The sequence below is a fragment of the Vipera ursinii genome (assembly GCF_947247035.1).
Source record: "Vipera ursinii genome assembly, chromosome: 11".
Taxonomy (NCBI): Eukaryota; Metazoa; Chordata; class Lepidosauria; order Squamata; family Viperidae; genus Vipera; species Vipera ursinii.
In genome coordinates, this window is record NC_139524.1 from 16,583,992 (window position 1) to 16,601,022 (window position 17,031).

At 44.7% G+C, this 17,031-nt stretch overlaps 1 protein-coding gene across 17 annotated transcripts in view; it reads right to left on the reverse strand.

The window, feature by feature from the left end:
- CELF6 (CUGBP Elav-like family member 6) overlaps positions 1-17,031 on the reverse strand; it is a gene marked incomplete at both ends in the record, with an annotated part of 109,571 nt that overhangs the window by 15,925 nt on the left and 76,615 nt on the right. For 11 of the 17 annotated variants that reach the window (XM_083371162.1, XM_083371156.1, XM_083371165.1 and 8 more), the window contains one exon: positions 6,674-6,726. In XM_083371162.1, coding sequence (XP_083227288.1) covers positions 6,674-6,726 — 53 coding nt within the window. The remainder of the gene's footprint in view (positions 1-6,673; positions 6,727-17,031) is intronic. The other 6 variants (XM_083371154.1, XM_083371160.1, XM_083371155.1 and 3 more) reach the window with 1 other exon arrangement.

The following is a 17,031-nucleotide window of genomic DNA, read 5'->3' on the forward strand; positions in this document are numbered from 1 at the left end:
TCAGGAAATCCAGGCAGTTCCAAAGAATATAAGGGCTTATGGCAAGCTTAAGCTCTCCACAAGAATCTGAAATACTAACAATCAAAGCAAGTTGGCAGCAAATAAGAGTCCATGTAATTCAAGGTGGGCTGGATTTAGATCTCTTGTGAGCATGAAGGGATTCCAGACTTATGACGCATTTGACCCCTCCCTCCCTCCCTCAAACACAGCCTGATCATGTCCTCAAGCTATATAGATTTGTTGAATGGATGAATAAAGAAAATACAATGTGCTTACTTGCATCAGGCATCGAGACACAAATGCATGAAGGCAGTGTGGTGGGATTCAAATACCTGAACAACTGGTTCTCTTATTGGATGCAGGCCTGGGCCTCTGAGGCCTAGAACGGACTTCCGGAAGTGGTATCCATGTACTTCTGGTGGGTCGTTCTAGGCCTGGGAGGCCTCCTCCAGACCTCCAAGGCCTAGACTGCACTTCCAGAAGCAGTTTGCATTCAGCTGGTTCTCCGAACACAGGAAAATTTAGCTACTGGTTCTGCCAAACTGGTGTGAACTGGCTGAATCCCACCACTGCATGATTTTTTTAATGAAGGCAACGTTTGCATGACAATGTCATCATCCGTGTATTAATAGCATTGTGGCTTTGGGGAGTGCTTAAATGTGGCCTGGCAAATTTTAATTTGCCCCTTCTTGTTCCCAACCCTGTGAAATATCCCGCAGAGGCCTAGATCAGAAACTAGAAAGAATACAAGTTGTGTGAATGGACATGCAACCTATAGTCTCTTCTCAGCATAGAGATGGTTACTACCAGGAGATGATCTGTTCAGTCAGCTACTCTGGGACTCTCTGCTCACAGCAGACCACGCTGCTGTTCTTTTTCAGGAATCTCTATTTTTAAAACACACAAGTTGGGCAGTGCCTCAGTCAAGCTACTTTGAAATGGACAGTAATCCTTTGAGCAGCTCTTCAAACAGATCTCAGTCTATTGTTACACTGAATGTATCCCACGCTCCCCCCCCCATTTCATATGTCCCTTTCTTAATCTGTGCCGGCTTTCTCTTTTTCAGCACGAATAACTGTTGATTCCTGAGTGGACAAAGCCAACTCAAGAAGATTCTATCAGCTGCCAGGGGAAGCTTCTGAGCTGCCAGCTCTTGGGATTTATTTCGATGGATGGAGTGGTTTGACTTCTTTCCTGCCTTTCTTACTTATATTGTTGTACTGCATTTATATATTGCATTTAGAAACCAAGGAACCACATTTCTTCCAAGCAGAGTTCATCATTATTCTCATTTTAGTTTCATGCCTATAACTCTGCATGAAAAGCCAGGCTCAAAAGTTAGAATTATACTATTATACTCCAGGGAATGGACCCTGGAGGTCTTTTAGTCCAACTCCTTGTTCAAGGCAGGAGACCTTATAGTATCCTGGTCAAATGGTGGTCCACTGTATTTTGGAAAACCTCCAGGGATGGAGCACTCATTGCTCCATTGCTTCATAGAACTTATTGTCAGGAAATTCCTCCTTGTTTTCAGGTTGTTTCTACCTATTACTCCTTGTCCCGCCCTCAGGTGCTTTGAAGAATAAGTCAATCCCCTCCTCCCTGTGATAGTCCCTCAAGTACTGGAAGACAGTTATCATGTCCCCCCAAAACTGGTTCCAAACGACTGGTTCAAAATCTTCAACTAATCTGAATGAGGATTTCATCCAAAATTTCTCTTCTTAGTCTAATGGTATCATCACTGCACCACACTGGCTAAGATTCCTATGGGCCCTTTCAGAAACACACACACACACACACACACACACACACACAAATTCTCCTTGAAAATCTTTCCAGAAGGTAAGGATTTGGGCTACTGAACCTCTGGAGCCTTCATTGAGGTTCCTCACTTCTGCATCCACCCTTTGATCTTACCACACCTGCAGAACTAGTTATTCCAGACTGCCCTTGGGCCTAGCTAGCTATTACTCCATGAGTTTGACGCTCATGAAACATCTTCCTGATATTTCTCCAGAAAAAAAACCCTGCAGGATGGCTCATGTCCAAACATTGGCAAACATGGACTGAAAGATGGAGCGGGTTGTCTCCTTAGAAAGGATATTTTTTTCCCCCGCTCCTTCTCCGAAGAACCTAGCCAAAACTACTATCTTGTTCTAGCCATTGATTTTTAATCCCTCACCAATTACATTCTGTAAGTGGGTAATTTATTTCCTTGTTCCCTCTGGGACACCTGGAGCTTTTGCTGGCACTAGCTGAGTTGTGTTTAATAACTACATCTCTTTTGGAATAGATTATTTACCCTGCATCAGGACCTAGGAATAAAAGACCAATCCTTACGTACATTCGACTGTAGGCAGAACCCTGGGGAATAAGGTGCAGTGACCGAGGAGGACAGGAGGGAGAAATTTCAGATGAGAAGTCCACCAAGATACACCTTGGATACAAGCCATGCAAGTAGCAAGAATAGCCGAGAATCTGTGACTCTCCACTTGTTGATCAAAATGATAACTCCCAGGAGTTCCAACCAGCTCAGCTGCAATTGAACAATGCCCGGAATTGTATTTAGAAAGATCTAGAGCAGGGGTGTCCAAAGTTGGCAACTTTTAAGACTTGTGGACTTCAGCTCTCAAGAGTGGCTGGCTGAGGAATTCTGGGAGTTGAAATCCACAAGTCTTCAAGTGGCCAACGTCGGACACCCCTGATCTACAGGCCAAGAAATTCCTCATATCCGCAGTCGAAGTCTAGAGAACAGAGCTAAGAGATGGTTTTCTGCAGAAAGAGGTTGAACCTCAGTCCAAAAGAGGAGATGGTTGCAAATAGACCTTGGATGTGTAATTGAGAGGTCTTCTACTTTGAGATTTGGTAAATCCCCCTCCTCATTATCAAGCAAACAGGGAGATGTTTGGAAGAGTGGACAGGCTGTGCTAACTCACCTCCAACCAGCTGTCCCAAATCTTAAATAGCCACCCATGTACTATGCCAATGCAACACAACATCCTAGTTGTAATGTAGTCTGTGAAGGCCAGCGCCAGCTAAAGAACTGGCAGCTGAGATTTCACATTGTTGCGTGTATATAACGCTACTGCTAATAATATCATCAAAAAACAACTGTCTCTTCTCAGGAAGGACTCGATAGGTGGATAAAAATGCCAAATCCGATTTAAACATCTGGCTGCATGTGTGACCACCTATCACCGTCATAATATCAACGATAATCCTTCAACAGATCCATGCAGAATCAGGGCAAATTTGCATTTCCTTTTGCTAACACTGATTGCTTTGTTCTAATTGAAAATGGAAATGAACTTACCCAGCATTTGGAAGGCTGTTATTTTTGGCAAGGAGGAAAGAATTGTTTCGTCAAATCGAGCGTAAGGTAGTGGCATTTATTTAAGTAGACAGCTTAGGGGAGGCATTAATAATTCACCCTCCTCATGATTTGCGATGTTGAGAATTTCCTATCGGTTCTCCAAGACCTGAAGCTTCTGGCAAAACTTCAATCCGGCTGTAAATGCTGCTACGGTATTTGAGATTCCAATTTGTTTTTTTTAAATTCAAGCACATTCCCCTAGAGGGCGCTAGTCAGCCACGAACAGCAATTCCAAAGGCTTTAGAGGCTGGGTGTCACTGTGCGCTAAGCCTAGATGTTACGCCCAAAGTATCCTGGCCAAATTACAGCAAACCAAGATGGGATTTGGTTCAGGTGTGCCGAGGATGCCTAGTTGTTTTTACCATCAATTCTCCATTCTCGTGCAAATCTCTATTGGAATATAATGTGGACCTGCACATATTTCTAGATATTGAACAAAATAAATAAATTAATGCAACCACCAAATGTTCTTAGGTAAACGGTAAATCTCTCACCCTCTTGGATCCGAGGCTAATGTGTAGCTTTGGTGGTGAAATCTTTAAAGCTGCGCTTCCAGAAATGGGTGGGATCAGGAAAAAAAAAAAAGCTAAATATCATTTAAATGAGATTAAAATTCAGTGATTCTGCGTGCCCGGTGAGTGGACAGAGGTCTCAAGAGTTCAGCTTTTAGGCCCTTAAATGCCTGGAAAGTTGAAAGATCAAACTGTGCCGCGACAAGAGCTATCGGTCAGTTCTTTCTTACCTCCATGTTTGCTTTTTGTTACAATTGCATCCAAAATGGGGAGGGGAGGCAGCAGACACTGCTCAGGGCTCAACCTGATGGGTTTCAGCAGCACCATTGCGCCTGCCGCTCCAAAACTAGGGTGTTTTTTTTTTCTTCCCCTACATAGGTTGGCTTAATTGCTGAAATGCTCACTGCTGTGGAAAACCGCAAACTGTGTATCTTGCCCTTAAGGTCAACGGCCAAGTATCAAAAGTGCCAATTTAAATGTAGCCAGTGGAGAGATTGCTATTACAAAAATGCCACTGGTCTGAACAGAAGCAGAACAGTGCAGCCCAAGCCCCACAAACTCTTGTGTTACAAGGGAGAAGAAATTGTCCGATACCAGCCAGACCTGGGGCTTTCAAAGGATCGCAAGGTTTGCAACTAACCTAGGACTCTGCGTCTCTATGAGCTAAGCTGTCTCCTCCGCTTGGACCATCCTTACTCAAACTGCGACGATCGGCAAATTGCAAAGATTTGCAACGTTCCTGTTTTACCCAGAATCCCGCAATCTGAGACTTGAAGGGTCTGCTAAAGTCGTCAACTCTACTTTCCTACAAGAACTGGTGCCCAAATACAAGCATTCCCTCAAAATAGTCCTCAAGTCCTTCTTCAACACAAACAGCTAAAGGGATCTTTGGCATCCTATACCAGGGGTAACCTAAATGGACTCCAGAAGATGGTAGAGGACAGGAAGGCCCAGAGGAACGTTGTCCATGGGGTCGCGATGGGTCGGACATGACTTCGCAACTAACAACAACAACAACAACCAGGGGTAGGCAACCTTGGCTCTTTTTATGGCTCATGGACTTCAACTCCTACAATTCCTGAGCCAGCCACGCTGAGGGGAAAGGGAGAGGTTTCCAAGCTGAGACACACTGGCTCAGGAATTCTGGGAGTTGAAGTCCACGAGTCATAAAAGAGCCGAGGTTGCCTAACCCTGTATACCATTTGAGACAACCACTTGTCTGAAATGGTATAGAGTTTCCTGCCTGAGCAGGGGGTTGGACTAGAAGACCCCCAAGGTGTCTTCCAACTCTGTTATTCTATTCTTATTCTGTTCTCCACCATTTCTCTGTGGGATTGGGCCCAGAGTTGGGTGACCTTCACTACTAGTAGGCTCCTTCTGAAGTTCTAATGGAATTTGCCTTCTGGGAAAGGAAGGGCACCATTCCAAGACCTGCCAATTAATTCCAATTCTGTTTTGTTTTTTGAAGGGAAAAGCAGCTACTTAAAGACAGGATGACTACAGTGGCACAGAATGCAGAACCAAGATATTAATTTGATTCAAGGGCCTCGGACATGATAATACTGTATGAAGAGAATATAGTTCCTCTTGGTCTGCCTCAACATTGTAATGGAATGGAAACCTTGAGAGAAGCGGGGAAGAGAAGTTGCCTAGGGCAGGGGTCCCCAATCCCCGGTCTGTGGACCAGCATGCCAGCAACTGGTCCACGCAAACAAGCGAAGCCCCATCCGTGGGATGCAGGCAATGCACACCCCCTCCAGTCCACAGAAAAAGCTCTCTCCATGGAACCGGTCCCTGGTGCTCAAAAGGTTGGGGACCTCTGGCCTAGGGAATGATCAAAGAAGAGAAGGAAGAGCCCACCCTTGTTTAGCGGTCAGAGAAAGAAAATTAGGGTTTGTCCTAATTAGTCGGATGGCTAAAAGTGGTGGCGGAGAAGTTCGTACCTTCAAACGTGTAAGATTCTGGTGTATCTTGTAGCCTGAAGCAGATATAACTCACCTAATGGGGTTTCTTGCCTGAGAAGGATGATGTCAGGCCCAACCCAAGAATGACATAGAACAATCCAGCCCAAGTCTAGTTCTTTATTTGCTCACACCAGGAAGACAGAATCTTGCCAGGCCAAACCTATATTACTCGAACCCTAACGCATATACCCTGGGAGATTCTAAGAAGTGGCTACCCCAACTCTCTTTGTCTGTCTCATATTCAGCTCTGGGCTGGGTTCTTGTCTCGTCCCCCCTTTTTGTAATGTGCTCCCTTCGTTCTTGGGACACTACCGTTTCACTGTGGTCCATCACACTGTTCTCCCCCTCCAAAGGGACCATCCCTCACCCATGAGCTCTAAACCACACCGAGAGCAGGTCAACCTTGGTCAACCTCAAGAGCCTTGGTGGAGCAGTGGGCTGATGCCTCCTTAAGTAACACCAGCTGCCTGCAATTAGTGCAGGTTCGAGTCCCACCAGGCTCAAGGTTGACTCAGCCTTCCATCCTTCCGAGGTAGGTAAAATGAGGACCCAGATTGTTGGGGGCAATAAGCTGACTTTGTAATAATGCCGCTTGGGGTGTGTGTGAAAGCCCTAACAAGCAGGCATATACATAGAATGAAGGCTACTGCTAAGCTTGTAAGCTGCCCTGAGTCTTCGGAGAAGGGCGGGATATAAATGTAATTAAAAAAAACACCACATCATCCTCAAAGATGACTTAAACCAACCTGGCTGCCTGCACCACCCATTGGAGAAATCGGCTGAGCCTACAAAGAATGTTTATTTTAAAAAAACAACGAAGCCACCTACCTCCCCGGCCTTCGCTATCTGCTGGTTTCACTTGGATTGGACGATTCATCTGCCAAAGGAAACAGAAAGGATTGGTGAGGTTCTAGGCTTGTCTAGAGTCGTTCCATGTTCTAATACGAACCCATCTTTCTGAACTGGGGTGTGTGTGCGTGTCCAGATTTAGATACTATCCACAGCCCTCTATGTGTAGGCGTCCGTAATAGATGCTGGAAATTCAGCCTTGTGGCTCATTTTTCCGGCAGCACCTTTGTTGAAATTGACTGAGCACCACGATGGAAAAGAAAAAAAAAGAAAGAAAGAAACAATTTAGTTTTGTTTAGTAGTTCCATGCTAGGACCCATAGTGAGCAGGTAATGTCGCCACAAAACAGACAAGAAAGGTTTTGGATCACTTGGCAAAGATCAACCCTAAAATAAATCAGACTGCCATAATGAAAGAAGAAAGGTTCTGAGTTCCAGAAAAGGACCAGTGGAAAAAAAGCCTTAGAAAGGAAGATTGCGTGCTACATTTTGGGAGGGTAACTCCTAAGAACCTTTGCAACAATCTCAATTGATCCTTTTCCCTCTAAATCCTGCATTGAGGAATTGGCTTCCACGCACTTCAGTCTACACAAGCAATTATTCTAGATCTGTACAGTTTTAGCTTTTCTATCAAGCTTCACCTCTATGCAACATAATTTCGGAATGGGGGGCCCCCCGACCTTAATTTTCTCGATGGAAAGTTACTGTTTGCTACCCGTCTCACAACTAGTATTGTCTCAACAATTGCCTAACTTATTCTCCCCAATGTGAAGTTTTAGACCAGCGTTTCACAACCTTGGCATCTCTTAAGAGGCGAAGACTTCAACTCCCAGAATTCCCCAGCCAGCAAGCCAGTTGGGGAACTCTGGGAGTTGAAAGCCACCCATTTTAGAGTAGGTAATGCTGAGAAACACGGCTTTGGACCGATCGAGCATCATCATCCTAGATTCAAGAGGAAGCTGCTTGCAAGATTGGGAAAGCTTGGAGTTTAGCCAACACAAGACTCTGAATACAAAATTAGTATGGACAGAAAACAGCCCCAGCCTGTTGACTGTGGCGGGGTTCTCACACCATAATAATATGTGCTCTGTTTGTTTTTAGCTTAGCCTGCCCTATGAACTCAGCCACGGTGGTTTATGAACTGAGCTGCATGGCTTAGGGTGTGATGGGAACCCAAGCATTCAATAAACAACGGTTGAGCAGACTGAGGCTTATTGTAATGACTGTAGCCAGTCTGGAGGTTGTGTGAAGATGCAACCTAGTCCCAGGGCGGGTGGATGGGTGAGTGAGTGAAAAAATGGAAAACTCTTCCTGAAAGATGCTGGTCTAAAGAGCTGGCCAAAATGTTGAACTAGAAACCATCCGCATCTCAACACTTCATGCAAGCATGACGGCTTCTATCTAAGCCACTTCCTAAGGAGGCAGGATTGGAGCGAGCTAAAAAGATAAATGCTACATTTATAGCCTGGAACATCAAGCTAAGAGAGTAACATGAACTGAATACAGAAGCCTCCAGGGTACCACAGTGTTGTTTGCAAAGCTGCCTCTGTTGCCGCGGTGAAGGATGCTTTTCCCAGCATCCCTCAACCGGCTGTGTGCAGCTCCTCTCTTGCCTGTCTCCGCCACCTGACCACTCTCTCCTGCCAATCAGACTGGCTAATTGATTTGTGTATGAAGAAACATTGTTGATGGCATTTGATGGCTATTAAAGTCAATTAGAGCTCCTTCGCTTGATTGGGGCGACAGATGAATGGATACTGATGCATCCAGTCCTGCATTCAGCATTTGCGGACAAACAGACAGCCATACATCTACATACATCCCACACGCCACACCTGACCATCTCAAAGAAACCCACACACATACACCCAACATGGCTGGAACATGTGGTGACTCTTGCTGGAAGCAATTTTTTGGACCTTGGTCTCAGGAACTAGTCAAGAACTAGCTTAGTAGCCTCAGAAGACTAGACAGCACAGAACATGTACACCACCGTTCAACAGCCTGACATTCCGTGGATCAGTGTTTCTCAACCTTGGTAGCTTGAAGATGTGAGGACTTTGACTCCCAGAATTCCCCAGTCAGCATATGATGGTCTTCGACTCCCAGAATTGGGAGTGAGGACTTCAACTCCCAGAATGAACTTCAACTTCCCAAATGTACTTCAACTCTCCAAATTATGTGGGCTTCAGTTCCCAAAATTATATGGACTTTGGCTTCCATGCTTGCATCTTCAAGCTGCCAAGGTTGAGAAACACTGGTGTAGAGAAAGAAAGATGACTTCAGTACAACCACGCAGGAACTCTTGTCTAGGTAAAAGGGGTTGAAACATTGTTTAAGCCCAGAAGATCCAGATAACATTCAGATGTGATTCAGGCAGATGCTTCCCTGAGTGTAAGAGGTCCAGCATAATCAGACTTTGCAAAATTCTGTTTTTATAGCCCACCTCTATGAAAGTAGCTTTAGCCTTGCTATGGTGTTGATTTCTGAATTCAGTCTACCTAGTCGGGCTGACGGTGTTTGGAATCAGACCATCCAATAAAAAATACTCTCCTGAGAACATGGAAGCAACCAATATCTAGTAATCAGGACATGCTGAAAGTTGAAGTCGCTTTCTATACTTATTTAATATTTATAGATTTTGCACATTCCTAACTTACTCCCTGGCATTTCACACAACCAGCTCCGCCCCTTTTGCCTGAGGCTAACAGACCAGCTGGTGAAGGAACACCAGTGACAAGTTAAGTTGCAAACTTCTAAGCTATTCTTTGGCACCACAAGTTTCTGATGTATCTTGGCAAGGGAAGCTACGATTTGGCAGACTAGCGTACATCTCTTGGGAAGAGTCAGCTACTCAATAAAGAGTCAATTCCTCTCTTAATGACTGGGATTTGCCAAGCTTAACAAGAAGGACTTTTGTCCAGTTTGGAAAGCAGAACAGAATGCTGAACCTGGATGTGTCAGGAGGCTGGGAAATGTGGTGTGCAGAACAATCAAGAGTTGAAGTGGGTGGTGGAAAGCGATAGGTTGTAGAGTTACAGAATAACACCACTGAAATTGGGAGGCGTCTTGGTGTCCTGCTAATCCACCCCCTGCTCAATCCAGATTCCGCTTGTAGCATTCAACTACAGCTTCCCCGGCAGATGGTCGTCACATTGCTTCGTAAGTACCTCTACAAAATTGGCCTCCATTTATTCCCAGCATCTGATCTTCCATAGTGTGGCGAAGTTTCTTCTCTCGGAGACCCTGGCCTTCCACTGTTGGTCAAGTCAATTGCTCATCATGACTCTGGAGTGGAAGGGAATATCCTTCTCCAGTATGGCAATGTTTCTGATCATTGAAGACAACCGACAATTCTTCTCTTCATCCCATCAAGTGATAACACAGTTGGAATCCACAAAATTAGTTTATTCATTATAACCTCATTTCCCCCCTCTGGAATGTTTAAATCCTGGGTATATGAGGGGTCCTCTGAGCTTGCTTGTTTTCTTGCAAGAAAACAAGCAAATATTCTCCTTCGTTGTGATGGGTATATTTATGACTTGGTTGAATGCTCTTCCTTTTTTTTCATGCCTTGCACATAGCAAACTATGATACCAAAGAAAAAAAATCTTGGCGATTTTTTTTTTTGCCTTGACCAACTAATTTTCCATTGGTAAGGTTTTAATCCCTGATTATCTGGGTGTTGCTTGCTGGAGAGGATGGTCTTGTTTCCTTCCTAATTCCGAAGATAATAATCAGGGATTAACACCAGACAGAGAAACAAGCAGAAAACAATGCCCTAATCAAGGAACTACCAAGAAGAAAGCCACACCCCCACCAACACTGGAAGGGCAAGCTGTTGTATATAAACAAGGAGCAAACTCCACACCCACTAACACTGATGGTGTTCCCTAGTTAGGTAATGAAACATCTGCATGTAAACAATCAAGTTCAGAGAGGACCAAAAACTGCACAGTTCAGTTCTGAGTATGTGTGTTCTCATCTATAGGAGAACTTAGCAGGTCCTTCAGATAACAACTTGCATCTGGCTCTGCGTCTTGTCCTCTTTGCACCCTGTGAAGTATGAGAGGGAACAGAGCAGGTGGCACTTCTGATGATTCATTTCTCCTGGGGTTCAGGTTTCTCCACAACCTTTCTTCCTAGAAACTATTCTCACACTTTCTTTTTTGTGATCCAAATTAAGAACGACTACAAAGAATCTAAGAAGAGTTGGCCGGACGATACCCAAGAGCTTGTAGTAGATGACAGATCCATTCTGGCCAGCTTGTTCATTTGTCACTTCAAAGCTTTGGGAGATCCAGAACAGGAGCACAAGGACATTCTCCCGTGGTTTTTCCTGAACTGATCTTCATTTGGAAACCTATCACTATCTCCACTATCTGGGGCTGATCCTGACAAGCAGGAACCATCTGGCCTTCAAAGAACACTTAGCTATAGATGAATACAGGGATCACCATCCTGACCTTCCTTCAGATATCAGACTTCAACTCCCAGAATTCCCTAATGAGCAGAACCATTGCTGAGAGCTCTGGGAATTAAAGCCTACACACCGGATTTCAAGATGTCTATGGAGATTCTCAATCATCTAGTCATGGTTGTCCCAAAGGTGCTTTTCCAAAAAAAAAGCAACTGGACTTTCTTGGTCTTTTTCCCCCTGGAGGAACTGAAGAAGCTTCCTGGATGAGAAGTGAAACGTTTTCAAGGAGAAAAACCAAGAAAGTCCAGTTGTCTTTTGGAGAAATCCCCTTTGATCCTTCTTCTCCTTCCTGATCAACATGCATGAAGAGGAACAAGCCGCCCACCCACCCCTGCCAGTCAAGAAAGTTTGCCACGAACTTCTTGTCCGCCAGAGACCAATGACAAATATTTCCCTTCAATTACCCCCGGTTCATAAAGCTAATGCTTGTTCCAGGCGGCGGGCCGTATCTATCATCCCTCAGGCTGCCTCCTCACTACATTAGTTTTATGGGCCTGCGCCCTTGATGGGCACGCTGAATCCTGCCAGCGATAAGACTAACAAATTAGTCAAACTGACACCGAGGGGAATTTTTACGAGACCAGGATCCAGCCTGTCTCTCCACCAGCTCGTCTAGAGAACCACTCGTGGGGCCAAAGGCAAACCTAAACCCAGTTGCACCAACCTTCCTTCAAAAAGAGCACTCATCCTTTTCATGTGCATGTCCTTCCCCAGGTTGGAGGACGCTGAGTTATTTATTAAACAGGTTTATATGGCTGCCTAGCTCACACAAGGGGGTGTTTCCAGGCGGCTTTCCAAATCAAAAAATAATAATAATAAAGACCACAGCATATAAATCCCTGATCTCCCTGTCCAAATCCAATGGACAAGGGCTGTCTAGGAAGCAGAAGATAACAAGGACTTGGTGAAATCTATATTTCCATCTGGAAGCTTCCAAAACATCAGTTTACAAGCAGTGTTTCTCAACCTCAGCATCACGGATGGACTTCAACTCCCAGGGTTCCCCAGCCAGCATGCCTCTAACTGGCTCAGGAATTCTGGGAGTTGAAGTCCACGAGTCATAAAAAAGCCAAGGTTGCCTACCCCTGCTCTAACTATTCCCAAGTTGCTGAGATTGAGAAATCCTGGTCTAGAAGCAGCTGTAAAAGGATCCTAGACAGAAAAGGAAGAACAAAAGAGTTGTCACAGGGACACACACACACACACACACACACACACACACACAGAGAGAGAGAGAGAGAGAGAGAGAGAGAGAGAGAGAGAGAGAGAGAGAGAGAGAGAGAGAGAGAGATGCTTTCGCTTGTCCCATGTTCCAACAACAATAAAATCAATCAATAAAATTAGGAATTTCATGAAGAATGCAGAGCTAAATAGGTTGTTTGGTTTTTGCCAGAACTATGCCAGAATCGTTTAAAATATCCATGGTCTGGAGAATCTGTGTGTGTTTATGTGCTCGATGTTATACTATAAATTTAGGACATCGTTCATACTATTATGAATCTGTGTTAGTCGTCATTATGGTTGTTAGTGGCATATTTATATTTTTTGATGAATTTGTATTTATTGTAATGCAGAATAGGCGTTACTTTATGCCCTAAGCAGCTTAGAGGCCATATGATCGGAGCAGCATCGAAGCATTTGTAGCATAAATAGGCACGTACACACAAACACACAAGGGGAGCCACATTCCGTGCCAACATTTGGGCAACTACACTTCTGTTTTCCTCCGTGTCTACTTTCTTTCTTTTAAAATACATGAAAAGCAAAAGACTTTTTTAAAAAAATAAGTAAATAAATAAATAAATCCGTGCACGGAGAATAGCTTACATTAAACAAGGTATTGTCTTTTATAACTTATTACAAATGTTTATTTTACTTGGGGGGGGCGCGATGGCTCAGCGGTTAAAACACAGGAGCTGCCTATGTTTTTGAAGCTCTCCAAAGCAACCCAGACACACACAGAGAGACACACAAACACCGAGATTTTTCCCCTGGGAGTCTGCCCACCCCTTCTCTGGAATCTTCCCTTGTTCCTTCAAGTGGAGACGGAGCTAATGGTTAATCAGGAGTAATTATTTCTCCCCGTGTTTCTTTCCCCAGTTCTGGCGCTCCCAAGGGATGTTTCCTAAATCCTGTTGACAGAGATTACATGGGCAGCAGGAGAGCATCCCTGAGGAGACAAGGCAGCCTGCAGTCAGCCCGTTAACAACGCAAGGCGGCACATGAAACCACGGGCAAGTTCTAGCTGCACCGAGTCAGCAGGGCAGCATGGTGGCTGGTCCAGTTACTTCTGCGGCAAAGCTCAATTGTTCCCTTGGATCAATCCGACTGTGCCAGTCATCCCCAGCCTGGCAGCTTTGGGCTGGGGAATTCTGGGAGTTGAAGTCTGCATGTCTTAACACGGCTGAGGTTGAGAAACACTGCTCTAGAGGCCGTGCACCCCAGAGGCACTAGCTTGGGATAGGGTGTCCTAGATTCTCCTTTTGGTTGAGCCTCACAGCATATGGAAATGAGGAGGAGGATGGACGGATGAGGATGATTGATGTTATCCATCCAGTCATGTCTGACTTGGCGATACTACGGGCCGGGGTGTGTGTGTCTCCACATCTTCCGATTGTGCGCTACTTAAATATACGGACACTGGCCCTAAACCAGTTCCTTCTTGGTGTCTTTGGGCTCTACCGTCCCTAAGCCCAGCTAGCTTGCACAGTGAGGATGAGCATGATGGGGTTTGTAACCTATCACAATGGAAGGAGGAGAGAAGACTAGGTTGGATGACCCGTGGGTTCCTTCTTGAACTCAGATGACTAGCTTTATGCTCGGTGGAGAAGTGACCTTCCTCATGAACAGGATTGCCCGCTGGTCTCTTAACAGAATTGGGGGAAGGACTTCTGGAGTAGGCTAAGGAGGAGGGGGAGAGAGAGACTTCTTCATGGGCTTTGCTGCGAACCATAACAAACAACAAAGCAGAAGCAGATATAAAATGGGAACTCTGGGGAAATGCAAAGTGGAGGATCAGAAGGGGGAGATAATTACTTTCCACAAACCCCAAGGGTGATCTGGGATGAGCTGCCGTGATGAGCATATTGTTCTTACTTCACTTCAGGAATTCTGACACCAAACTCTCAATCTGGCCAGTGGATTGAAAACTTGTCCCAAATCTCTCTAATAGCATTCTTGCTATTGTTTTAACAGTAGTAGCAGGAGTTGTAGAAGCAGTAGTAATCCCAATCATTACTACTATAGGTCTATCAGCATTGACCAAGAAGCTTCTGCCCAAGATAAATAACATTGAACTAAAAGAACCCTCCCTTTTTTACAACCCTGTAATCCCCTAATTCAGGGTAGATTTGGGGGTGACTGGATGGAGCTGAGAGTTTACTGGCTGGATGCCCTTCCTGATGCCTATGTGGAGTTCACAGCAGATTTTTTTTTCTTTGCACCCTAGGAGAGAAATATCTGCCGCTACCTAGGATTGAACTCTCAACTTTCCAAGTAGGAAGCAAGGGTCTCCACCACTAGGCCGCCACGCTGCTCTTATAACACAGTGTTATTGTGTTATTAATGACACTGAATTAAGTAAAAAAAAACACAACACTGCCACTTGGCATTTAGTTTGTAGCCAGAGACAATCAAGTGGCTGGGTCCCTGAAATTCTCTAGAAGTAGCACTTTTTCCTTGCCAGAAAACCCAGTGTTCCTCTATGTCCCCAAAGTCATAAAAACAGCCAGAGTGCTTTTGTAACACTTGGAAGACTGATCGGTCCAGCGCCGTAGAAGCTTTCCATGGTTTACTGAAGCCCACTTCCTCAAAAACAAAGCAACCCCTTTTGAGATGGAGGACAAGAAGATTTCCTTGCCTTGTGGAAAGTTTACTTCATCAAGACAAATTGCTCACCAGCAGGACCGTGAGAGGCCTGGTCTGCTTGGGGAGGCATCTTCAGAAATCAATTGGTGTGAACATACTTCTTCAATTCTTGTCTCCCTCCTACGCTTGGCAGCAGAAGGAATAGAGACAAAGAAGGGGGGGGAAACCCCAAGCAACCATCACTCTTTCTGATAAACCCCCTATGTTGATGCCTTCTTTCTCTCTTCAAGGATGCCATAAGGCTAGCTGGCTGAGAAAGAAAAGAAGCAGCATCTGAAAATGGCGGCTGTAGTCACTTCATCAGCTAAATCTCTCTGAGTATCTCATGCCCATCACATCTGGAATTATAAGTGGTTGAGATGTGTCTGAATATTAGTAGATTGGGTTGATAGTTGGCTGGTTGGTTTAATCTCCAAGCTTGGCAATTTGCTCGCAAACATTTCATCACCATTCGAGGAGACGTCATCAGTGCGCTTTGAGTTGTGTTTGTCTGTCAGAACACGGCCATGTTACTCGGAAACATCCGAACAAATAACAGTCATACCAATTTGCATCACACAAAAAGGTATTTAAAGGCCAGTGCTCTGACTGGTGAGCATAATTCAAAGCACACTGATGGCCTTTCCTTGCAGGGTGACGACACATTTGCAATCAAATTGCCAAGCTTCCGGGGAATGATAAGGCTCAGAGAAAGGTTCAAATCTTGGCGGCCGCGTTACTTAGTTTTCTTCTATTCAAGTCATCCAATTTTCATTTCGTGCGGTAAAAATGCCTGCCTTTAAAAAAAATAACAATTTTAAAAAGACACACTGAAATTCCTTCCGATGGGTTTGGTGACATGAGCATCTTTGAATAAATAAGTTAGGATTTCTTTGAGTAGAGAAAGTTATCCCTGACATTTATCACTGGAAACCCTTTATGGTCTTTAAAAGAGGAAATGATTTTGTGATTTGTGGTTTTGGTGTTTAGGAAGAATAGGTCATCGAAAGAAGAGGCTTCTGATGTAATCTTAGAGACAGAGATTTGATTAGACTAGAACGGCTGAGAAGAAAATCAGATGACACACACACACACACACACACACACACACACACTCCATAATATTTCTTAGATGTAAAAAATTTTTAAGGAAGTAACTGCATAAGTTAGAAAGCTTTTTTAAAATTATTATGACCATACAGATGAACGAATGAGTAGGAGGGGATTTGGCCTTTCACTTAGTACAGTTACACTAGAGTAAGCAGTGCTGTTGCCTCTTGGCAACAGGGCTGCCCTTACGGTAGCATGTGGACGTTTTCCGCCCTTCAGAAATTGTGGATGGGAGGGGGCATCTGTTCCGAATTTCTTGCAGTTGCCCCTCTCGCCATGCAGAGCCCTGCGTGAAATTAGATAAATTGCTCTCAAATGAGTGAGCCCAGTGTGAGATATTCTCCAAGGCAGATAAGACGAATCTTTCCTCTCTGTGTGCCTCAAGTCGTGGAAATGCAACAGTCAACATGAGGCAGGATAAGATTTTGAAACAACACGACAACAGTGGAACAGGTAACAATAAATATCACTGTGTTTTGTACACCTCTTTTCTGAACAGATGCACAACGGTGGAGGGGGAGAATCCTAAACAAACCAATTGACCCTTTGGGCTGTCTTTATCTCCTTTCAGAGTCCTCTCTGGGGCTCTCTTTGCCAAAAATCACTAGAAAAACACTATATTGCAGAGGCGTAATTTCCCGTTGGTAGCCGGGCAAAAAGCTACGTTAGAAGTACATAATGTTTGGATGGGCTTAGCACAGTTTTGAAAAGCTGCTCTGAAGGTTCAAATCCTGACACACACCTCCATTCAACCTTGCTTTCTCACAGTAATATCTTCAGGTCCTGGGCTCATGAATGACCCTAAGGAAGGAAGGAAGGAAGGAAGGAAGGAAGGAAGGAAGGAAGGGAGGGAGGGAGGGAGGGAGGGAGGGAGGGAGGGAGGAAGGAAGGAAGGAAG